Source organism: Salvelinus alpinus, chromosome 34, assembly GCF_045679555.1.
Source record: "Salvelinus alpinus chromosome 34, SLU_Salpinus.1, whole genome shotgun sequence".
NCBI classification, from domain to species: Eukaryota; Metazoa; Chordata; class Actinopteri; order Salmoniformes; family Salmonidae; genus Salvelinus; species Salvelinus alpinus.
In genome coordinates, this window is record NC_092119.1 from 9,331,457 (window position 1) to 9,356,899 (window position 25,443).

At 43.2% G+C, this 25,443-nt stretch overlaps 3 protein-coding genes across 3 annotated transcripts; 2 read left to right on the plus strand and 1 right to left on the minus strand.

Annotated features, from left to right (window-relative positions):
* Positions 1-861: 861 nt before the first annotated feature.
* On the minus strand, positions 862-11,607 carry alkbh1 (alkB homolog 1, histone H2A dioxygenase). Its single transcript, XM_071382142.1, has 6 exons — positions 11,470-11,607; positions 9,747-9,855; positions 8,473-8,635; positions 8,222-8,312; positions 2,310-2,503; positions 862-1,502 (listed from the first exon to the last, which is right to left on the minus strand). Exons 1-6 carry the CDS (start codon positions 11,605-11,607, stop codon positions 1,040-1,042), a joined length of 1,158 nt encoding a protein of 385 aa, XP_071238243.1. The 3' UTR covers positions 862-1,039.
* Positions 11,608-11,749: 142 nt separating this feature from the next.
* slirp (SRA stem-loop interacting RNA binding protein) lies at positions 11,750-14,659 on the plus strand. Its single transcript, XM_071382144.1, has 4 exons — positions 11,750-11,889; positions 12,347-12,405; positions 12,930-13,037; positions 14,179-14,659. The coding sequence occupies exons 1-4, from the start codon at positions 11,823-11,825 to the stop codon at positions 14,248-14,250; spliced, it is 306 nt and encodes a 101-aa protein (XP_071238245.1). The 5' UTR covers positions 11,750-11,822; the 3' UTR covers positions 14,251-14,659.
* Positions 14,660-14,771: 112 nt separating this feature from the next.
* Positions 14,772-17,934, plus strand: LOC139563455 (zinc finger BED domain-containing protein 4-like). Its single transcript, XM_071382141.1, has 3 exons — positions 14,772-15,175; positions 15,366-16,753; positions 16,894-17,934. Exons 1-3 carry the CDS (start codon positions 15,024-15,026, stop codon positions 17,283-17,285), a joined length of 1,932 nt encoding a protein of 643 aa, XP_071238242.1. The 5' UTR covers positions 14,772-15,023; the 3' UTR covers positions 17,286-17,934.
* Positions 17,935-25,443: the final 7,509 nt, after the last annotated feature.

A 25,443-nucleotide genomic window follows, 5' to 3' on the forward strand; every position in this document is an offset into this window, starting at 1 on the left:
TATGACGTCAGTCTGCATACAGTATGTAACAGCTGACCTCACCTAACTCCACTATGACGTCAGTCTGCATACAGTATGTAACAGCTGACCTCACCTAACTCCACTATGACGTCAGTCTGCATACAGTATGTAACAGCTGACCTCACGTAACTCCACTATGACGTCAGTCTGCATACAGTATGTAACAGCTGACCTCACGTAACTCCACTATGACGTCAGTCTGCATACAGTATGTAACAGCTGACCTCACCTAACTCCACTATGACGTCAGTCTGCATACAGTATGTAACAGCTGACCTCACGTAACTCCACTATGACGTCAGTCTGCATACAGTATGTAACAGCTGACCTCACCTAACTCCACTATGACGTCAGTCTGCATACAGTATGTAACAGCTGACCTCACCTAACTCCACTATGACGTCAGTCTGCATACAGTATGTAACAGCTGACCTCACCTAACTCCACTATGACGTCAGTCTGCATACAGTATGTAACAGCTGACCTCACCTAACTCCACTATGACGTCAGTCTGCATACAGTATGTAACAGCTGACCTCACCTAACTCCACTATGACGTCAGTCTGCATACAGTATGTAACAGCTGACCTCACCTAACTCCACTATGACGTCAGTCTGCATACAGTATGTAACAGCTGACCTCACCTAACTCCACTATGACGTCAGTCTGCATACAGTATGTAACAGCTGACCTCACCTAACTCCACTATGACGTCAGTCTGCATACAGTATGTAACAGCTGACCTCACCTAACTACACTATGACGTCAGTCTGCATACAGTATGTAACAGCTGACCTCACCTAACTCACTTGGTGTAAAATGAAGGAGTCCACAATATCTTTAAATACAATGTCGCATTTATTACAACATCACCATGTGAAATTATCCAGAAATAAATATTCATCATAAGACGTAACGCTGTACAGTAGAACTCTAATTATAACTGTCTTCTGGTACTCCTCTTTGACCTGTTAACATTGAACAGTCCATACATATAACCTCTATTGGTGTGGTGTCTCATGAGTCACTCCTCCTCCTCTTCAGTCCCACATTCTCTCCATCCTGGTTGTCATGGTACCCATCCGTGTGTCCCGCGTCTATTCGTTTGTCTGTCGTGTCCATGGCGGGGAAGGGCTGGCCAGACCCAAGCACCTGTCTGATGGTCATATTCACCCTGGAGGTCTGGATGTACCTGGAGCACACCGCCCAGTCCTCCTCTGATACCGGCTGGATCAGGGTGGCCTCTCCCTCGGTATGGTCCTGTGCGAGTCCCTGGTCTGACCCTGGGCCTAGGCCCTCCTCCTCTAGAGAGGGGTGTAAGGGGTCTCCCTTGGGGGCGGGGACAACGCGAGGCACGGCGTGGTAGAGGAGGCGGCTGTGTCCTGACATTACCATGACGTCACCGCTGTGCATGTACATGGCGGTGGGCGGGTCTTCCCTCTGAGTTCCACCAAGCAGGAAGACGGCGGATTGGCCAAAACTGACGTCAATCAAAAAAGAGAGGAAGACACATATGAGGATAACAACAACGACAAGACAAACAGGAAATGGTCAATAGCCGCTTTCACATTCAGAGTAACACATTCATAGAGTATTACCAAAGAGTGTCAGGTTGTAATTTAGGATGAATTGAGACAATATTCAATGAGTGAGTTTGATTAAGCTGCCCCGGGTTATGGATAAGGGAGTTTGATTAAGCTGCCCCGGGTTATGGATAAGGGAGTTTGATTAAGCTGCCCCGGGTTATGGATAAGGGAGTTTGATTAAGCTGCCCCGGGTTATGGATAAGGGAGTTTGATTAAGCTGCCCCGGGTTATGGATAAGGGAGTTTGATTAAGCTGCCCCGGGTTATGGCCCGTCACGTGTCTGGGCGAAGCCGGTGTGGGAGGTGCGCCCTGCTCAAACGGAACAGTAATCTGTGCCGCTCGGTCGTATTGTAACAACGCAGCACGGTACATCTCTTTCCCCAAAAAATCTGTTTGAATTTTCAAACTGGTTTTCTTAGGGAAGGCAGATAAAGCATTTAAAAAAAAATCTAAAGCAATCACTGTTGCATGTGAACACACAGAATCCTACTCAACACTCCATGTGCTTAACCTACGTCAGTTTTGTTTTGAGCCGACTTCGCCATTGGTCAGAACGGGGCACCCAGCTCACACCCGGAAGGCACCCAGCTCACACCCGGAAGCCATTCAGGTTCCAAATCGAATGCAATCAACACTAACCCGGTTCACCCACTGAAAGCCGTGGTTGGTGGGTTGGTACAACAAGCCCCTCCTCCACTCACCTGAATGACAGGAGGGGTCTAGTGTGGTCCAGCTCTGATTCGTCTACGTGGATCCCGAGTGACGAATCGGAGCGGTAGTAGTTGAGGATTCCAGCTTCTGCGTTGAACCCAGGAAATCGGCAGGCTGCGGCCACATGGCGGGATATAGAGTGGAGATCTGATGGGAACGGAGTGTAGTGATCTGCTGAGTATGTCTGCAACAGAAAGAAGAGAAGAAAAAAACAAAAAAAAACAATGTATTCATTCATTTCCATTTCAGGGAAGAAGCATAACATCCATGTTGCACAAGCCTTTCAGGGGTCAGTCTCGGCCGGCCGTGGAGGTCAGTCTCGGCCGTGGAGGTCAGTCTCGGTCGGCCGTGGAGGTCAGTCTCGGTCGGCCGTAGAGGTCAGTCTCGGTCGGCCGTAGAGGTCAGTCTCGGTCGGCCGTAGAGGTCAGTCTCGGTCGGCCGTAGAGGTCAGTCTCGGTCGGCCGTAGAGGTCAGTCTCGGTCGGCCGTAGAGGTCAGTCTCGGTCGGCCGTAGAGGTCAGTCTCGGTCGGCCGTAGAGGTCAGTCTCGGTCGGCCGTGGAGGTCAGTCTCGGTCGGCCGTAGAGGTCAGTCTCGGTCGGCCGTGGAGGTCAGTCTCGGTCGGCCGTGGAGGTCAGTCTCGGTCGGCCGTAGAGGTCAGTCTCGGTCGGCCGTAGAGGTCAGTCTCGGTCGGCCGTAGAGGTCAGTCTCGGTCGGCCGTGGAGGTCAGTCTCGGTCGGCCGTAGAGGTCAGTCTCGGTCGGCCGTGGAGGTCAGTCTCGGTCGGCCGTGGAGGTCAGTCTCGGTCGGCCGTGGAGGTCAGTCTCGGTCGGCCGTGGAGGTCAGTCTCGGTCGGCCGTGGAGGTCAGTCTCGGTCGGCCGTGGAGGTCAGTCTCGGTCGGTCGTGGAGGTCAGTCTCGGTCGGCCGTGGAGGTCAGTCTCGGTCGGCCGTGGAGGTCAGTCTCGGTCGTAGAGGTCAGTCTTAGGGAGATCAATTTTCTCTTACTGAAGTCAGCCAGAAAGCTAGTCAGTCAGCAAGCCAGAAAGTCAGTCAGCAAGCCAGAAAGTCAGTCAGCAAGCCAGTCAGCCAGCAAGCCAGTCAGTCAGTCAGCCAGCAAGCCAGAAAGCCAGCCAGAAAGTCAGCCAGCAAGCCAGTCAGTCAGTCAGTCAGTCAGTCAGCCAGCCAGTCAGTCAGTCAGTCAGCAAGCCAGTCAGCAAGCCAGTCAGCAAGCCAGTCAGTAAGCATGGGGAGGGGGGGGGGGGCATTATTTCCATTAATAAACAAACTCTCTGCATCTCTTCCTGGTTAGTGTTGGGGGCATACACTCGTGCAATCACAGGATAATCACTGTGCTGCTGTCCTCTAAACACACGGATTAGCTGAAGGGGGGCAGAATAAAAACAGACCCCTGCTTAAAATGCAGCGATTGTTGTCAGACATTTGGCAGTGTCAGAGCCAGGATGGGAGCTAATGAATCCGGTGTAAAACTCCTGACTGATTTAAACAGGACAGACGACTAAACACGTTGGATGTCATTAGCATATAAACGAGACAGGCAGGCGCCTGCACAATTACAGATGACCTGACCTGAAAGGAGTACACCAGGCTAATATGATCCAAATACCCCTGTGATCTCTCACACACCCACACACACCTCCAATATTTAAACACAGAGAACACTACTGTGTACATACAGTATTCATGTCCTGTTTGAAGCGATGACTGTTCATCTATCGTTGTAACATAACGGAGACTCGTGGTGTGGTGGATGGAGGACATGTTTAGGATCTTTAGCATACGTAACTGGTGCACTGAATCATGCACAGAATGCTGTGGTATCACATTGCCTCACTAGTGATGTCATTGTCAGATACGTAACATGGTATCGTTGAGACATTTATTTACGATCTAGTCTCAATATAAGGCTCTGCTCTCACTTTTCTGTGTTTTATGATCGGTACAGATGTTATAACTAACAGAAATATGACGTTGACAGAGTAATCAGCAAAAAATAAAATAAACGTCCTCCCACTGTCAATTGCAAACATCGACTCAGCAAACTTAACATGTGTAAATATTTGTATGAACATAAGATTCAACAACTGAGACATAAACTGAACAAGTTCCACGGACATGTGACTAACAGAAATGAAATAATGTGTCCCTGAACAAAGGGGGGGGTCAAAATCAAAAGTAACAGTCGGTATCTAGTGTGGCCACCAGCTGCATTAAGTACTGCAGTGCATCTCCTCCTCATGGACTGCACCAGATTTGCCAGTTATTGCTGTGAGATGTTACCCCACTCTTCCACCAAGGCACCTGCAAGTTCCTGGACATTTCTGTGGGGGGGTGGGGGGGGCCCTAGCCCTCACCCTCCGATCCAACACGTCCCAGATGTGCTCAATGGGATTGAAATCCGGGCTCTTCGATGGCCATGGCAGAACACTAGCATTCATGTCTTGCAGGAAATCACGCATAGAACAAACAGTATGGCAGGTGGCATTGTCATGCTGGAGGGTCATGTCAGGATGAGCCTGCAGGAAGGCTACCACATGAGAGAGGAGGATGTCTTACCTGTAATGCACAGCGTTGAGATTGCCTGCAATGACAGCAAGCTCAGTCCGATGATGCTGTGACACACCGTCCCAGACCATGACGGACCCTCCACCTCCAAATCGATACCGCTCCAGAGTACAGGCCTCGGTGTAACGCTCATTCCTTCAATGATAAATGCTAATCCGACCATCACCCCTGGTGAGACAAAACCACGACTCGTCAGTGAAGAGCACTTTTTGTCAGTCCTGTCTGGTCCAGCGATGGTGGGTTTGTGCCCATAGGCGACGTTGTTGCCAGTGATGTCTGGTGAGGACCTGCCTTACAACAGGCCTACAAGCCCTCAGTCCAGCCTCTCTCAGCCTATTGCGGACAGTCTGAGCACTGATTGTGCATTCCTGGTGTAACTCGAGCAGATGTTATTGCCATCCTGTACCTGTCCCGCAGGTGTGATGTTCGGATGTACCGATCCTGTGCAGGTGTTGTTACACGTGGTCTGCCACTGCGAGGACGATCAGCTGTCCGTCCTGTCTCCCTGTAGCGCCGTCTTAGGCGTCTCACAGTACGAACATTGCAATTTATTGCCTTGGCCACATCTGCAGTCCTCATGCCTCCTTGCAGCATGCCTAAGGCACGTTCACACAGATTAGCAGGGACCCTGGGCATCTTTCTTTTGGTGTTTTTTCAGAGTCAGTAGAAAGACCTCTTTAGTGCCCTAAGTTTTCATAACTGTGACCTTAATTGCCTACCGTCTGTAAGCTGTTAGTGTCTAAACAACCATTCCACAGGTGCATGTTCATTAATGGTTTATGGTTCATTGAACAAGCACGGGAAACAGTGTTAAACCCTTTACAATGAAGATCTGTGAAGTTATTAGGATTTTTATGAATTATCTTTGAAAGACAGGGTTGTTTCTTTTTTTTGCTGAGTTTATTTTAGATTGACATGTTTGACAAGAAGTGTAATTCCTTCCTGACATAGTGGACTGACATGAACTTCATTTAAAATGTTTCCCCTCCAGTGTAGGAACTCATATATATATATATATATATATATATATATATATATACATACACTTTATATAAAGTAGAAAAGAGACCGGTACAGATGAAGGGAAGGAAACACGGACACCTAAAACCATTGAGAAGCACCCATAGAGAGTGGGTTTGGTGGACCGGGTTAGGCGTCATTGTAAATAAGAATTTGTTCATAGCTGACTTGCCTAGTTAAATAAAGGTGACGTTATTTTTTTAAAGAGAGCGACAGCTCTACCAAGACCATTGAGATGCACCCATAGAGAGCTTTACCTAGACCAGGGGTATTCAACTCTTACACCTTGCCCAAACCGGCTGCGCGCGTGCGCCATTGTGCGCTATCGTGCATACATTTATTTTGCCCCCCCCCACACCAAACGCAATCACGACACGCAGGTTAAAATATCAAAACAAACTCTGAAACAATGACATTAATTTGGGGATAGGTCAAAAAGCATTAAACATGTATGGTATTTTAGCTAGTTAGCTTGCACTTGCTAGCTAACGTTAATTTGTCCTGTTTAGCTAGCTTGCTGTTGCTAGCTAATTTGTCCTGGGATATAAACCTTGAGTTGTTATTTTACCTGAAATGGACAAGGATCTCTACTCCGACAATTAATCCACACATAAAACGGCCAACCGAATCGTTTCTAGTCATCGTTTAAATTATATGGTGATCGCACCTAAACTATTATTGTATTACCATGACTACCGGCAAAACAGTTTTCGTCTTTCTATCACCCACGTGGGTATAACCAATGAGGAGATGGCACGTGGGTACCTGCTTCTATAAACCAATGAGGAGATGGGAGAGGCAGGACTTGCAGCGCGATCTGCGTCAGAAATAGGAACGACATCTATTTTAGCCCTTGGTGTCGCAGATGCTCGTTGGCGCGCGCGAGCAGTGTGGGTGCAATAATTGAATAACATGGGTTTCTAAATGTATTTTGCGACGCTCACGCACGCGACGTGTCCGGTCAGCATGTTACACTATGAGGTCTGGAGTCTGCTGCTTTTCTGTTCTACCTGATAACTAATTGCACCCAGCTGGGGTCCCAGGTCTAAATCAGTCCCTGATTAGAGGGGAACAATGAGAGAAGAAAATGCAGCGGAACTGGCATCGAGGTCCAGAGTTGAGTTTGTAAACACCTAGACAATTGAGATGCACACAGAGACAGAGACACACAGTTCTACTAACACCATTGTGATGCACACAGAGACAGAGAGAGAGACACAGTTCTAATAAGACCATTTATATGCACACAGAGACAGAGAGAGACACAGTTCTACTAAGACAATTGAGATGCACACAGAGACAGAGAGACACACAGTTCTACTAAAACCTTTGAGATACACCGATAGTACATGTGAACAGCAACGTGTATGCCCCCACTCACCTGAGGATCTGTCTGGATCAGCCATCTCTTTCCTGTGTTTGCAAAATATACTCGTCACTTAAATCTCGCTAGATTGATTACTTGCTTTCATTTTACTCCTGCGACTCTTTCATACTCTTCTTGCTTGTGCCTGTAGTTTTTTCCCCCTCTCCCGTTAACATTACGACCGCGGACATGTTTGTAATTACCTGTAAAAACACCCTGGTAATGGCTGAAATGGGCTCAGTGGAATACTGTACGTTATATCTATAAGAACGCTGAAGCTTCGTCGGGGATTAAACGCATCGTCTCGACACTTACATCACAAGAAAGATACGTTTATTTTTGATGCGTGTTCATTTCATGCGGAATTATTTAAGTGACCAATGATTTCAAGTCTGTGTATAGACAGCAGCCGCTCTGTGTTAGTGACGGCCGTTTAACAGTCTGATAGACTGAAAAACAGCTTCTCGGTGCCAGCTTTGATGCACCTGTACTGACCTCATGGAATGGATGCACATTACTTTATTTGTTTTATCACAAAATAATAAAAAAAATACCTGATACCATAAGAAAATGTATATGAGTGCATTCTAAGATTTTTTGTTGTTGAAATGTTACAATAAATGGAATATCTGAAATCCCACCAGAATCCCTGAACTCAACTCATTGTCTGTGCCAGTAAAACGTGTGCTAGAATTCAGTTCATATCTGGTGGATTTAAACACATCTAAACGTTTGGAGTGTCATCATCCATTGTCCAACTGTTGCATTTTTTAGAATTGGTTTTAAAACCTTTTAACAATTCATATGACCGTTGAGAGATATAGCTCTACATAAAACCATTAAGATGCACCCATAGTGAGAGAGATACAGAGAGAGCTCTACATAAAACCATTAAGATGCACCCATAGTAAGAGAGACAGACAGAGTGAGCTCTACCTTGGTGTCCCAGTTGTAGTGGTAGCCCAGGGTCACCCAGCGAAGCTTCTCCAGCAGCGTCTTGGGCTCCCTGACCCTCGAACCTGTCTTCCTGTGGGGGAAATCACACCAGGGTCTCTCGGCAAAATCTAACGTGGAAGTTCCATTCTGATAAATTATTCACTTTTCACTCAAATAATAATAATGGGAAATAGACACACAACACTCCAGCCGTCTGTCTGCTGGTGCTGAAAGTAGTTAAGTCTATTTACCGGAGGGTGTCCGCACTCCTCCCCCAGATGTCTTGTGTTTCCGTGGGAGCCATGTGCATGTCCAGGTTACACACGTTGGGTTTCTGTGGGTAGGTCTTCAGACACTGTCTCACCCAGTGCTGCTGGGAGCCTGGCAGGAACGGGTTAGATATAAAGATGAACCCTGGAGAGGAGAGGGGGGGGGGATTACTACATTCAATACAACTTTATTGATCCCCTCAAGTGCCAGGAAGGTACATTAACAACAGATTAGGGGGCTGTCAAGACTAGTGGTGTACTGGAGGTCAAACATCACGAGCATTTACCTAGCCTGACACACCCATCCACATGGCTCTGGACAAACGCCACGTCCACTAGTGTTTTTTTCTGCACAATGAGTCTGGATTTGCTTTCCTCCCCACCGTTTTGTAGAACGCGAACACATTTTGACCGTTCTGATTGGTCCCAGAAACCGATGGGTTGGGCCAAACCCGGCCTACACGATGCATGAATCACGTAATTGGCTTTGATACTCTGATAGTTTAGAGACGATCCAATTACTATACATTTGTTTTGTACAACGTCGCTCATTTTGACATCAGCGCAAACAACTTCTAGGATGGCAGTGTCAGACAATGTATGGAGCGATCGATAGAGCAGCGAAATTAAATTCAGGAGAAGTTGGCAGGGCAAGCATTTACCCACCTTTTGTGGAAAAATGTATTTTAAAGTATAGGGAGCGTTACTTTACTCACTGCGAACGGCAATCAGCATTTAAACCCACATCTTTTACCACTATATCACTGGAGAAGAGCTAGGTCTAGAGTAAAAAAAAAAAATTAAAATAACATATATCTATTAAAAAGTAACATCTTACATACTGGTTAGTTAGTTAGTTAGTTAGTTAAAGGGTAACATTTCTGCTATATGACAGCTTGACATATATATATATAAAAAACTGTTAAAAGTACAGTGGAGGCTGGTGAAGGGAGGACGGCTCATACTAATGGCTGGAACAAAGTAAATGGAACAGCATCAAACAAATGGAAACCATGTTTTTTTATGTATATTACACCATTCCACCTATTCCTCTCCAGCCATCACCACGAGCTCGTCCTCCTTAATTAAGGTGACACCATCCCCCTGTACTACATATCTGAATCAGTTCAGTCAGGAGTCAAGACTAATATTATTAGACAATTTGTTACCCATCATGATCCTGGAGAGTTCAAATGATGTGCAGGATTATGTTACAGCTCAGCATTAAAAAAAACTCCACTAGCCTAATACCCTACCTGGATAACCGTGCAAGCCAAAGGCTGTCCAGTCTCTGATGGGGCGAAGGCCCACCCTCCTGGCCTCCGCATCACTCACTGCAGCTGGGTTCAGTTCGGTGGGAAAGACCTGTGAATCACCATCACATCAGCTCAATCACATCAACCAGAGTTCATAGTGGGCACACACACACACACACACACACACGTAACCGTTCAAAAGTTTGTGGTCACTTAGAAATGTCCTTGTTTTTGAAAGAAAAGCAAATTTTTTGTCCATTAAAATAACATCAAATTGATCAGAAATACAGTGTAGACATTGTTAATGTTGGAAATGACTATTGTAGCTGGAAAGGGCTGATTTTTAATGGAATATCTACATAGGCCCATTATCAGCAACCATCACTCCTGTGTTCCAATTGCACGTTGTGTTAGCTAATCCAAGTTTATAATTTTAAAAGGCTAATTGATCATTAGAAAACCCTTTTGCAATTATACTAGCACAGCTGAAAACTTTTGTCCTGATTAAAGAAGCAATAAAACTGGCCTTCTTTAGACTAGTTGAGTATCTGGAGCATCAGCATTTGTGGGTTCGATTACAGGCTCAAAATGGCCAGAAACAAAGCACTTTCTTCTGAAACTTGTTATTCCATGCGAGAAATTGCCAAGAAACTGAAGATCTCGTACAACGCTGTGTACTACTCCCTTCACAGAACAGAGCAAACTGGCTCTAACCAGAATAGAAAGAGGAGTGGGAGGGCCCCGGTGCACAACTGAGCAAGAGGACAAGTGCATTAGAGTGTCTAGTTTGAGAAACAGACGCCTCACAAGTCCTCAACTGGCAGCTTCATTAAATAATACCCGCAAAACACCAGTCTCAACATCAACAGTGAAGAGGCGACTCTGGGATGCGGATTAAGAAGTGGATGTCGATTATGATAGCCCCCCACACCTCTCCGATTCAGAGGGGTTAGGTTAAATGCTGAAGACACATTTCAGTTGAATGCATTCAGTTGTATGACTGACCTAGGTATTCACCTTTCTCTAATAAACGGCATTCTTTCCCGAGAAGTCGTGTGAAGACCACACACACCATAGCGTGACTCCAAGTTTACTTCAATATGACGGTTATATATATCAATATTTGCATTAAAAAAAAGTTTACACTGACATATTTCGCATAATTTGTTTTACCGTCATAAAAATATATACATTTGTCCCTAGTATTTTGTTTTGTCAACATTTGCAAAGTTTACAGACACATTTTCTGTTTCCATCAGACCTGTCATTACATTTTTTATCCGACTTGCATAAAAAGGTTGGATGGAGACTGGTTACTGACTGAAGCAGTTTGCAAAGTGAAAGATGATTACTCTGAAAATGACTGTTTCTTTCGTGGAAATTGAAAGACCCGTGATTGTGTTTTAGTTGTTTCTGAAAATCTGAATCTAATCGCAGTTGTTTTGCTGTTAGTTCTCTAATAAAATGAACAATAACAAATGGCGAGTGACACGCCCACGCAAAAGTGGTAAATGCACTGCAATTTATCCAAGAGTTGACTTCGTAACGACAGCACATTAATTCCCTTTCTAGATGTTAATTGTACATCAGAAGGAAATCTGATAGTATTGTCGAACTAGCTAGCTAAAGTTAGTTAGCTACAGACAGTAGTATTATACCAGGAAGTGTGTCTGTTTACACATCAATATTTAGTTGCTAGTTAGCTATATTTGGAAACGCTCACCTTCTCATGTGTCACCATTTTCGAGAAGTCAATGACATCCCTGAGATCTGGTGGAGGATTTCTTCGCTTGTAAAATTTGAACAATTTTCTAAATGCATCTTCTCCATGCTCCACCACGGAGGCCGCCATCTTTGTCATCACTAAAATGACCTTTCAACTCTAAAAGAAATTTAAAAAAACATAAGCAAACCATTAAAATGCACAGCATGTTAAATATGTAAAGTAAAGCTTAGCTTTTAGTGATTTTAAGTCCATATTTGAAAAATTAACAGTCAAATAACACCGGTGTGTGTCAAGGCACGTGACTCGGGTCAAATGTAGCTACTAGCTAGTTAGCTTTCCAAGGACGCAACATGGCATCGTCGTCTAAGAAGGTTTTTGAGGTGTTTGTGTCTAAAATACCATGGACCATTGCAAGCAGTAAGCATGCTTTTTAAAAATGTATATTGGAAACAAAATTTACTGTATGTTGGCAATTTTATGTTAGGCTATGAGCTTTTGTAGGCGTCTTTACATCATGCTGTGTGAAGTGCTGTCTTGACATTGTTGCTAACCAAGCTCACGAGCTAACTATGTGTGGCTGCGTCTTTCAGCTAACCTTATTTTAACCAACCTTTCTGTCTCTTATTTGCATTAATGCTCATTTGACATTGTCGTTGTGCCGATTACTAAGTTATGAGGCTTATTGCAGCCTAATTATATGGGTAATGTATGTCAATGAGATAGTTGGCATCAGTTAGTTAGTTAAAACATCTTTGCCTGTGTGTACAGTCAAATATTAGGACCACGTCCTCTCTAGTATAGTCATTTGCACTATAGTTAACTAGCTACAGTGGGAGAACATGCAGTATAACATATTGTCATAATTTTCTTTCAGAGGATATGAAGGAGTACTTTGGGCAGTTCGGGCAAGTCAAGAAATGCCTACTTCCTTTTGTAAGTACACCCGTAACAAATTGTTTAAGTGAGAAACCCAGCCCTCTATCACACTGTGTATCTTCATTTGACCTACAGGTAGCTGCCAAAAGTAAAGGAAACACACGAGTAAATACGCAATTGACATCCCATCAAGCAATGTATAAAAAATGCCCAGTTGCCCGAGATCGCAGTGACTTTGTGTGTGGTATGTGGTGTCAGTCACCAGATCTCAACCCAATTGAACACTTATGGGAGATCAGAAGCCACTCCTGAGACAGTGTTTTCCACCATCATCAACAAAACAACAAATGATGGAATTTCTCATGGAAGAATGGTGTCGCATCCCTCCAATAGAGTTCCAGACACTTGTAGAATCTACGCCAAGGCGCATTGAAGCTGTTCTGACTCCCGATGGCCCTGTTCTGACTCCTGATGGCCCAATGCCCAATTAAGACACTTTAAGTTGGTGTTTCCTTTTATTTTGGCAGTTACCGGTATATCACAACCTCTATATTCACCTCACAATGTCTATCTTCTAACAGGACAAGGAGACAGGATTCCACAGAGGCTTCTGCTGGATCGGATATACATCCGAGGAAGGCCTGCACAATGCTCTCCAGAAAGACCAACACATGCTGGAGGGAGCCACGGTATAGTTTGTTAGCTCATGTCATACCCTGAATTGGGGTGTGTTCACTAGGAACCAAACCAAATGGATATAAACAGAAGCAAATGGAATTAAACATGGAGGGACCGACCTGAGTTCCTACCAATAGAGTTTCTTCCAATAGAAATTTGTTCTCGTGGCAAAACATATCCGTTTTAAGTAAACTGTTACCGTTGCAAAACATTTTGCAACTGTTTGCTACAGTCTTTGCCGAATGAAAACACCCCTGTTGTTGTTGACTGTTGTATTCTTAGTATGGAATGTAATGTTGATTTTTCTCCATTCTAGTTTGAAAGCTAACGTCGGTCTCTAACGTCGGTCTCTAACGTCGGTCTCTAACGTCGGTCTCTAACGTCGGTCTCTAACGTCAGTGGTCTGAAGTCAAATACACCCCATCAGGCAGATAAAACACGGTGTGATATCACTCCCCTTAAGGGAGTTACCATGTCCTTAACCCCCTAGAGTTTATTTCCATGGCCCCATGGAAATCTAATTAGCATAACACAAATCATTCCGTTTTAAGGTAGAGAGACCTTGTTTCTTTGTTGTTGCGTCAGATGCATCTCAATCCACCGATGTTGCACTTCCGCACCTGCGGTGAAAGAGCTAGAGCGGTGTTTGTCAGACCGTGAGACACCCTGAAAAAATGAGTCTTCTCACACCTGTAGCGTCTGAAGTTTGGGCTACACACTAATATGACCCTTCTCTAGGACGCCCACAGGCCTCACTAGACTCATCTGAAGGAAAAATGATTGGAAGTATATTTTTAGACAGTTTAGGGCCAAAAATAAGGGGTTAAATATAAAATATATATATATATGAAAAAGATCCTGATTTCTTTTATCTTTCAGATCTAGGATAGACAATTCAGAACAAACTTCTTTTGGGACTATCTGTTCCATGTAGTGAGTCTGTTATTCAATGAGTTTGTATGGCTAATAGCAGTAAGTCCAAATGTACAATTTTCATTAAAAAAATAAATAAATCAATTAGCTAAATGATCCTTGGTATGATCTTCTTAAAACAATTCCCCAAAATTTTGTAGAACCCCCCCCCCCCTGGCTTAGACTGTAGATGGTTTTAAACAAGCTAAAAATGTATTTCTCTCTTCCATCTCCTTTCAGCTTCAAGTCCAAAGAAACAGAAAAGTGTTTGCGGGACAGAAAACAAACAAAGAGGTGGTGGAGGGACGCTGAAGGGTGTGCGTTTGTACGATGTTTGTATATATGAGAGGGTGTATTAAATACCTTTAAACAGAACTGGGCCATTCAACATTCATTTTTGTTTTTTCATAGTACGATGTCTTCATATTTTATTGTAATTTGTTTAAAGAAAGAAACATGATTACTGTGTCTGTTTTGCATGTCGACAAAATGGATGAAGGGAGAAGTGCGTTTCTTTTGGCACCCTGTCAGTAACTGCATATTAAGACAGACGAGATGATGATGGTGGCAGGATATTGGATCTCTGTTATTGTGCTTCTCATGATTATTGATGGCTGCTTTACACAACCTCTGCATCTGTATTAAACTATGAGGAGGCTTATCACTTTTCTCAAAGTCAGGCATCACACTTCACATAATAAAATGACAGATTTACAATTTAGTTTCTCATTATTTTTATTTTTTTGTGTAGTGGGTTTAATCTGGTTGAGTGTCAGTACATTTCATAGGTGTGGACTCGCGTCACAAATATGATGATTTGCAACTCGACTTTGACTTTAACAGCAATGACTCGTGACTTGACTTGGACTTGAGCCTTATGGCTCGACCTGACTTGATATCCTCCCCAAGCCCAAATATAAAAAATTACGCTATTAAAAAAAGTGTGCAGCGCATCAACTCTTCATTCAACAGATTACAGTTTGAATCGGAAAGCAGCCAATCAAATTGTGCCAGCGGTGAAAAAATTGTGCGTAGCAGTGCAGAGGAACGTCCAGCGGGTGAATTCAGATTGAGCCATTGGAAAGATGATACCCAAAATTATTCTTTTCGGATATACAGACTACACTGTAGTCAACAAAAAACGGATTGCAACTTGCAAAACATGCGGGAAGAAAATTACAGATGGAGGCGCAACAACTTCCAACTTTGTTCGACATTTGAAGCTGCACAAAGAACGGTAAATCGTGGCTAATATAGCCGACAGCTATATATAACTTTGCTAGTATAGCATGTAGGCTAACGTAACGTTAAATCAATGAGCCTCCACACAGTCAGCCAGTGCGGGAACGTGATCATTGCACCCAAGATTGAGACCAGGCAAGATTGTGCTACTGCCCCGCTCAATTATCTTTTTTATATGCTTACAGATTTGAACAATACCAGATGAACAAAAGTGCCACAAGTGAACCACAACAGTCTCCAATCTCACAGTTCATGGAGACCCGTGTAGGGCAGTACAGCATGAATCATCCACAGCAGAAAGCTATCAACAATGCAATACTGTCCGACCTGGTTATCGATTGCAACTTGCCTCTGTCTATTGTGGAAAACAATAGTTTTCGTCACTTCCTGTCAGTGGTTGACAGTAAGTACAGCCCAGTGTGTCGCAGAACATTGACATCAAAAATAGAGAACCTTGCTACAAAGAGACGTTCAAAACTGAAAACTCAGTTGAGCAACACAGACCATGTTTCAGTCACAGTGGACATTTGGTCCGACCGAAAGATGAAGGGGATCCTTGGTGTCACTGTGCACTGTATGGAGAAAGATGGAGAGAGATTACAGCTCAAGTCCAATCTCTTGGCCTGTGACCGCTTCAAAGGCCCACACATGGCCGAAAGAATCTGTGAGCAATTTGAGGCCATATGTGGTGAGTACAGCATTAAAGATAAATTAGACTATATCATTAGTGACAATGCTGCCAACATGAGAAAAGCATTCACGGTGTGCTTCCCCATTGAACCAGAAGATGAAGTACATGACGAAGATCACCTTGATGACCCAGAGCTCTGGAATGATCTAACCCCGGAAGACCAGCAAATAGTGGATGCTGCTATTGCAACAACAAAACAGCGCTTGCAGTGTTTTTCCCACACTCTCCAGCTGGTGGTGGGAGACGGCTTGAAAGAAACAAAAGTGATGACTCCTTCTCTTTCAAAGTTATCAAAAATCAGCTCACTGCTGCATACAAACACAACACTCAAAGAGGTGTTTGAGGCTGAATTTGGGGAAAGATGGATCCCTGCTGCTGTCAACACAAGATGGAACTCAACACTGAGACAAGTTAAGGCAGTTATCCAATGTGACCATCGAAAGCTCAGTCATGTTCTAGAAAAGGCTGGGCACAAGGAGTTGTTGTTCACAGTACAGGAGTGGAATAAGTTGAAGGAGTTGGTGGACATCCTGAAGCCATTTGGAGAAGCAACAGATATGACACAGGGGGAGAAGATAGTCACAATCAGTTCTGTTGTTCCCTCGGTCCTGTCCCTGAATCACCACCTGGAGCAGCGGAAGCCTCAAGTCCATTTCCTGAGCGGCCTGGTCAGAAGTCTCCAGGCATCCCTGAACAAAAGATTTCTTGGAATCTTCATCAATGTGAAAATGGCCAGGAAACAAGATGGAATCACTGCCCCCTTTTCAGATCCAGTCTACCTCAAAGCAGCTGCCTTGGATCCGGCTTTTTCTCTGATGTGGGTGGAGCACCATGTGCTGGTCAAGGAGGAAGTCAAGGAGGAGGTGGCACAAAGAGTGAAAGGTAAATATTATTGAGTTTAATGTAACTTTTTCTCATTTAATCCAATTGACTGCAACAATAATACTTTTTCAATTTAACCCACTGAATCACCAATACTCTAATACCGGCCTTTTTGTTTCTGCTATTACATGTTTTGCCAGAACTGATTCTGCAAGATGCTACAGGGACTGAGGAAGCTGTGCCTCTTGTTGATGAGAAAGAGCGAGAGGACCATAGTCTTGGACAAGAAGATGGGCTGTTTGCAGCATACTGTAAGAGGCAGAAGAAAGCTGTTGGGACCACTCCAGCACTACAGCTAAGTCACTACCTTGACATATGCGAAGGACAGAATGCCCTCTTGTTCTGGGCAATGAACAGGAAGGCTCTTCCTTCACTGTCCCGAGTGGCCATCAGGGTCTTGGCAGTGCCTGCCTCCAGTGCTCTGGTGGAGCGTGTCTTCAGCCATGGTGGCATCATACTGCGGCCTCGTCGTGCACAAATGACTGATAGACTTTTATCTAATTTGGTCTTTTGCAAATGCAATGCATCATAGGGTCCTGAGAGAAGATAATTTTTTTAAACTGTTTATGCATTACACACACACACACACACACACACACACACACACACACGTAGTCTCCATGTTCAGGTTTTATCTCCCATCTTTGGGATCTGTATTTCTTTCTCAGACATTCAGGTCAGTGTTCAAACTGTAGGCCTACTTGAAGTTCAGTATCAGCTGTTTAGATGTACCTTTTAATAAATGATTGTAACTTTATGGCAGGATTGTTTTAGGTGTCTAGAGTATATCTGGAGATAGAGCACTAGAATATTTAGTTTTTGTCATATTGATGTCTGGCTCATGGCTACCCATGTATTTCAATGGAAATATAAAGTTTATTTGGAAAGTAATAAATATATTTTCTAAAAGCATTCATAATTTGCATAAATGTAATATACTATTACTCGTTAAATATGAAATGGTATTACATTTGGTGAAGAGCACATTGACTTGTTTAGGACTTGACACTTGATGGTCTTGACTTGGGACTTGCCTGTCTTGACTTGAGACTTGACTTGGGACTTGCCTGTCTTGACTTGAGACTTGACTTGGGACTTGCCTGTCTTGACTTGAGACTTACTTGTAAAACAATGACTTGGTCCCACCTCTGAACATTTCATAATAAACATGTAACATTTTATGACTGCTTGATATTGAAGTTAGGGAAATAGGTAATGTTTTATTTTCACACATTCCCCAGTTCTCGGTGCTAGGAAAAGGATCTTTGTCAAACTTTAAAGATTGACATAAATCCACCTTTCTCCTCTGCTGCCATTATAGGTGTCTAATGGAGGTATCATCTAACTCTTCTCTCCTGGAACTTCATTTATAAATGTTGCGATCGTACAAAATACAGTATATTCCAAAACATGCATGTTGCCATTTATAGAAATTTAACTTGGTGTGAGAATGTTCTTAGCTTCATGCAAACGTTAGACCATGCGAATGCACAATTTCTTATGGTTGAAGTATTGCATTGTAAGCAGGCAGTAGCCTAGTATTTTGTGCAAATGGGTGATATGACACATTCATAAAACGGGTAAATATAACAAGATGCAATTATTTGCCGTTAACGAAGATTCATTTAATTTTTGCATCTTTGCTTTCTTAAAAATAGTGAGAAATATGCATACAATGACTGACAACATTAAGAACACCTTCCTAATATTGAGTTGCACCCCCTTTTCGTCTTCAGAATAGCCTCAATTCATCGGGGCGTGGACTCTACAAGGTGTCGAAAGTGTTCCACAGGGATGCTGGCCCATGTTGACTCCAATGCTTCCCACAGTTGTATCAAGTTCTACAGATGTCCTTTGATACACACGGGAAACTGTTGAGTGTGATAAATCCAGCAGCGTTGCAGTTCTTGACACTCAAACCAGTGTGCCTGGCATCTACTATCATAACCCGTTAAAAGGCACTTAAATCTTTTGTCTTGCCCATTCACCGTTTGAATGGCACACATCCACAATACATGTCTCAATTGTCTTGAGGTAAAAAAAAAAAAATTCTTTAAGCTGTCTCCCCGTCATATACACTGATTGAAGTGGATTTAACAAGTGACATCAATAACCGTTCATAAGCTTTCACCTGGTCAGTCCGTCATGGAAAGAGGATATTTTCTTAATGTTTTGTACAGTGAGTGTATAAATGCACACAAATATAATCACAAACACATCCTACCTGTCCTCACAGTTTGTGAGCAGTGTCTGGTGGACTCAGTACCAGGGATCTTCTGTCCACACAACAGAAACTTACCACAAATGTAAAAAAAAAAAAAAAAAAAAAAAAGTGTTGGAAATACAATAATCACACACGAAATGTTAATAGTTTGTTACATTTCCAGCGTATGTCCATGTGTGTGTGGTAACCTGCAGAGCCCGGCCACTGCTGAGGGGTGTATTGTCCCTGGTTGTCACACTGCAGGGTGAAGTCTCTAATCGAGTTAGGCCCCCGCAGCATCTCTAGCAATCTCACGGGTCTGGCGTCGCTCCATGCACACAGGTAACACACTGTACATACATTCTGGAAGCTTTGGGCTGTGCCAGAAAGCTTGGACTGCGCCATCCTATTCCTTATATACTGCACTACATTTGAGCATATGTGACTGTAGGTGGAGGTAAAGAGTTATGGGACTGTAGGTGGAGGTAAAGAGGTATGGGACTGTAGGTGGAGTGAAAGAGGTATGTGATTGTAGGTGGAGTGAAAGAGGTATGTGATTGTAGGTGGAGTGAAAGAGGTATGGGACTGTAGGTGGAGTGAAAGAGGTATGGGACTGTAGGTGGAGTGAAAGAGGTATGGGACTGTAGGTGGAGGTAAAGAGGTATGGGACTGTAGGTGGAGGTAAAGAGGTATGTGACTGTAGGTGGAGGTAAAGAGGTATGTGACTGTAGGTGCGGGTAAGGATGACAGAGGCAGAGAATATTACCGTTAACAGGGAATTTATTCTTCCTTCACACAGTCATTTGGGGAAAAGGGGCAGGACGGAACCAAAGCAAAGAAAGTACAAGTTACAGCCCCCTCTCCTACCCACTACTTACCTATTCTTAATGCCACCTGGCGCGCTAACCAAAATACAGGGGGTGGTCCGCCCAGGTCTTACCTAGTGTGCATAGACAGTGTACATACTACGGGTATATGTATGCCCGCAGGCCTCTTGCCTAAACACTCCCAAGGTGCCTTCCCCTTCCCCCCTGGGAACAAAAACAGAATAATTACTCACTTAAAGTGAACAATTCCAATCATCACAAACACAGTCCTTTTGGCATACACATACCTCAGCAGGACCAGCTACAAAATACTTTACAAAACCTGTCTCTGAGCAACAACCAACACAGCACTTCCAAGAAGCTCTCCTAACAAAGGAGCTGCAGGAGTCGGTAATTGCAGACAGCTGTATCCCCTAACGAGAGGGAGGCGTCAGAGCTCCACTCGTCGATGGGGCCGACCAATCAGCTGCTTCGAATCCTGGAAGCCATTTCCTGAAACATACACATCCAAGCACATACAAACCCAAAACAGAAACTGGGGAACTTAACAGACAACAAGGAAAGAGATCAATTGATCTCATTTGGATTTCCTGGTTAAATAAATGTTAAATAAATAAAACACAGTTTCAAGTTCTAATGTCATGTCCACAAGTACAGTGAAATTACTTTCTTCCAAAGTTAACAATGTAGTAATCAATATTCATGTTGACCATAAAAATAACAGAACAAACAGAACAAAAACACAAAAAATAAGAAGGACATAAGAAAGTAAAACTGATATATACAGGGTCAGTTAATACCATACTATATACAGGGTCAGTTAATACCATACTATATACAGGGTCAGTTAATACCATACTATATACAGGGTCAGTTAATACCATACTATATACAGGGTCAGTTAATACCATACTATATACAGGGTCAGTTAATACCATACTATATACAGGGTCAGTTAATACCATACTATATACAGGGTCAGTTAATACCATACTATATACAGGGTCAGTTAATACCATACTATATACAGGGTCAGTTAATACCATACTATATACAGGGTCAGATAATACCATACTATATACAGGGTCAGTTAATACCATACTATATACAGGGTCAGTTAATACCATACTATATACAGGGTCAGTTAATACCATACTATATACAGGGTCAGTTAATACCATACTATATACAGGGTCAGTTAATACCATACTATATACAGGGTCAGTTAATACCATACTATATACAGGGTCAGTTAATACCATACTATATACAGGGTCAGTTCAATACCATACTATATACAGGGTCAGTTAATACCATACTATATACAGGGTCAGTTAATACCATACTATATACAGGGTCAGTTCAATACCATACTATATACAGGGTCAGTTAATACCATACTATATACAGGGTCAGTTCAATAGCATACTATATACAGGGTCAGTTAATACCATACTATATACAGGGTCAGTTAATACCATACTATATACAGGGTCAGATAATACCATACTATATACAGGGTCAGTTCCAATACCATACTATATACAGGGTCAGTTAATACCATACTATATACAGGGTCAGTTCCAATACCATACTATATACAGGGTCAGTTAATACCATACTATATACAGGGTCAGTTAATACCATACTATATACAGGGTCAGTTCAATAGCATACTATATACAGGGTCAGTTAATACCATACTATATACAGGGTCAGTTAATACCATACTATATACAGGGTCAGATAATACCATACTATATACAGGGTCAGTTCCAATACCATACTATATACAGGGTCAGTTAATACCATACTATATACAGGGTCAGTTCCAATACCATACTATATACAGGGTCAGTTAATACCATACTATATACAGGGTCAGTTAATACCATACTATATACAGGGTCAGTTAATACCATACTATATACAGGGTCAGTTAATACCATACTATATACAGGGTCAGTTAATACCATATTATATACAGGGTCAGTTAATACCATACTACATACAGGGTCAGTTAATACCATACTATATACAGGGTCAGTTAATACCATACTATATACAGGGTCAGTTAATACAATACTATATACAGGGTCAGTTCAATAGCATACTATATACAGGGTCAGTTCAATACCATACTATATACAGGGTCAGTTAATACCATACTATATACAGGGTCAGTTAATACCATACTATATACAGGGTCAGCTCAATAGCATACTATATACAGGGTCAGTTAATACCATACTATATACAGGGTCAGTTCAATACCATATTATTAATACCATACTATATACAGGGTCATTTCCAATACCATATTATATACAGGGTCAGTTAATACCATACTATATACAGGGTCAGTTAATACCATACTATATACATGGTAGGATGCGCAAAATAATAAATGCTGTATCTGGTTACTAGCTAACGTTGGCTAACTTTCCCCTCAACCCCCAAACCTAGTGGCCTATCATAGCTAAACTAGGGGGCAACTCTTCCTCCCATGTTCTCCCTGAGACCCCCACATGATAGTCCTATAGTAAACCCCCTCCTCCACCCAACATATTCCGTCACATCCAGGACCCGAACGATGGCCTCTACCAAAGATGTTCTACTAAGATAGACCACATCCTGTCGTTTCCAATAGGAGGCGAGTGAGCCGAGGTGGTGGGATCAAGTGTCGAAATGGGTTTTTCAAAGTCGCGTTTATTGATCTATCAGATGTTCAGTCCATTATGTCCACCATTTTTGTTATTCAAATCTATAAGATGACGACGCACTTGTTTTTGGTGGTTTTAAGTCTTGCATTTCCTCCTGTATGCTCGCGAGGACGACTCCTTCCGCCACCTCTGTCACCTGAGCCTCCTCCTGTATGCTCGCGAGGACGACTCCTTCCGCCACCTCTGTCACCTGAGCCTCCTCCTGTATGCTCGCGAGGACGACTCCTTCCGCCACCTCTGTCACCAGAGCCTCCTCCTGTATGCTCGCGAGGACGACTCCTTCCGCCACCTCTGTCACCTGAGCCTCCTCCTGTATGCTCGCGAGGACGACTCCTTCCGCCACCTCTGTCACCAGAGCCTCCTCCTGTATGCTCGCGAGAACGACTCCTTCCGCCACCTCTGTCACCTGAGCCTCCTCCTGTATGCTCGCGAGGACGACTCCTTCCGCCACCTCTGTCACCTGAGCCTCCTCCTGTATGCTCGCGAGGACGACTCCTTCCGCCACCTCTGTCACCTGAGCCTCCTGCTGTATGCTCGCGAGGACGACTCCTTCCGCCACCTCTGTCACCTGAGCCTCCTCCTGTATGCTCGCGAGGACGACTCCTTCCGCCACCTCTGTCACCTGAGCCTCCTCCTGTATGCTCGCGAGGACGACTCCTTCCGCCACCTCTGTCACCTGAGCCTCCTCCTGTATGCTCGCGAGGACGACTCCTTCCGCCACCTCTGTCACCAGAGCCTCCTCCTGTATGCTCGTGAGGACAACTCCTTCCGCCACCTCTGTCACCTGAGCCTCCTCCTGTATGCTCGTGAGGACGACTCCTTCCGCCACCTGTCACCAGAGCCTCCTCCTGTGTGCTTGTGAGGAATCTTCCTGCCACCTGTGAGACAACCTCCTGCAGACCACCTGAACTAAATTCAGCATCTGCTGCTTCCTCTGCTGGAGCTGGGTCTAGAAGGAAGGAGAGGAGCACTCTTCAAAGTGCTCCTCTCCTTCACTCTCTTCTTGTCTCTGTCTTTCTCACCTAAAACTCCTACATCTGCTTCCCCGTCCTCTCCTTCAAAAATAACCAATTCAAGACTTTAAACCTGTTGATATAAAACAATAACAATGCATCTTTAATTGCTACGAACTTTGTGGTTGGCTTACTTCTTTTTCTTCTACACCGTGCATCTGTTGCAGATTGAGGGGGTGGATTCATGCAATTTATTATGGTAGGTACTGCTTTAGAGGACAGTGTCTTACGTGAACCCTGTTGAAATACATTTTCTTTACCAGTAAAGTATAATTTGACTGAAATAGGAAAACTAGGAAAACTGCCAAGGGGGATGAATACTTTTGCAAGGCACTGTAGTTTATGGTTATGTCCTCTATCCCTGTTATTCACCCGGATTTAAAAAAATTGTACTCTACCGTTAATTTAAACAGCAGCCCATAGTTTTTTTTCTCTGCATGTGTAAGAGGAGTGTGATGTAGTCTCCAGAAGTCATAAGAAAGGCAGTGACCAGTACCCAAATCAGGACCTTACATTCTTACTAATCGTGTCGTGCTATAGTTAGTAGTGTACATGGACTCATCCCTGTAGTCTGCAGACTTCTGGGGTCTACGTCACTCTCCTTCTCTTCAATCAAAACGGACACTCTTCTTTGTGAGACACCACCTTAACAACCATTGCCTGATCAGCAACACCCCCAATAACAGAGAACATATTATAGAATAAAGACCCACACTTTATCCTGTCCTATGAAACATCACAATAAAGACCCACACTTTGTCCTGTCCTATAAAACATCACAATAAAGACCCACAATTTATCCTGTCCTATAAAACATCAATAAAGACCCACACTTTATCCTGTCCTATGAAACATCACAATAAAGACCCACACTTTATCCTGTCCTATAAAACATCAATAAAGACCCACACTTTGTCCTGTCCTATGAAACATCACAATAAAGACCCACACTTTATCCTGTCCTATAAAACATCAATAAAGACCCACACTTTATCCTGTCCTATAAAACATCACAATAAAGACCCACACTTTATCCTGTCCTATGAAACATCACAATAAAGACCCACACTTGATCCTGTCCTATGAAACATTACAATAAAGACCCACACTTTATCCTGTCCTATGAAACATTACAATAAAGACCCACACTTTATCCTGTCCTATAAAACATCAATAAAGACCCACACTTTGTCCTGTCCTATAAAACATCAATAAAGACCCACACTTTATCCTGTCCTATAAAACATCAATAAAGACCCACACTTTATCCTGTCCTATAAAACATCAATAAAGACCCACACTTTATCCTGTCCTATAAAACATCAATAAAGACCCACACTTTGTCCTGTCCTATAAAACATCAATAAAGACCCACACTTTATCCTGTCCTATAAAACATCACAATAAAGACCCACACTTTATCCTGTCCTATAAAACATCAATAAAGACCCACACTTTGTCCTGTCCTATAAAACATCAATAAAGACCCACACTTTATCCTGTCCTATAAAACATCAATAAAGACCCACACTTTGTCCTGTCCTATGAAACATGTTCAGTTGCTGCCCTCTGAAACCTAATGTGTTGAAGCTCTGCTCTAATGCCACACATGGTGTATATCTTTCTTTCTTTTGTACCATTTTCCTATTGAGGGGATGCATGCTCAATTTGTTCTTCCAGGTTGTGATTAAATGCACTACTTTCATGATTTCCATATGTTCTATATTTCTCACCATGTTAACAGGCATTTAATAAATCTACAACCTTTTGAGTTTTGTCTATTTTCTGTTGATGCATATAATTATAGTAGACTATATTTTGTGTTATTCTTACTTATTAATCTGTACATAGGGCAACAGAACATAAGTCGTTGTCTATATAATGTTTTATAGACATCTACCATCATTTAAGAGATACTTAATGG

Coding starts and splice junctions, on each gene's coding strand:
- alkbh1 (XM_071382142.1), bottom strand. CDS start 11,607: ATGACAAAGATGGCGGCCTCCGTGGTGGAGCATGGAGAAGATGCATTT. Junction 9,856..11,469: donor AAATGGTGACACATGAGAAG/GTGAGCGTTTCC, acceptor GGTGATTCACAG/GTCTTTCCCACCGAACTGAA. Junction 8,313..8,472: donor AGGAGTGCGGACACCCTCCG/GTAAATAGACTT, acceptor TTTCCCCCACAG/GAAGACAGGTTCGAGGGTCA.
- slirp (XM_071382144.1), top strand. CDS start 11,823: ATGGCATCGTCGTCTAAGAAGGTTTTTGAGGTGTTTGTGTCTAAAATA. Junction 12,406..12,929: donor AGAAATGCCTACTTCCTTTT/GTAAGTACACCC, acceptor ATCTTCTAACAG/GACAAGGAGACAGGATTCCA. Junction 13,038..14,178: donor ACATGCTGGAGGGAGCCACG/GTATAGTTTGTT, acceptor ATCTCCTTTCAG/CTTCAAGTCCAAAGAAACAG.
- LOC139563455 (XM_071382141.1), top strand. CDS start 15,024: ATGATACCCAAAATTATTCTTTTCGGATATACAGACTACACTGTAGTC. Junction 15,176..15,365: donor TTGAAGCTGCACAAAGAACG/GTAAATCGTGGC, acceptor ATATGCTTACAG/ATTTGAACAATACCAGATGA. Junction 16,754..16,893: donor GGTGGCACAAAGAGTGAAAG/GTAAATATTATT, acceptor ATGTTTTGCCAG/AACTGATTCTGCAAGATGCT.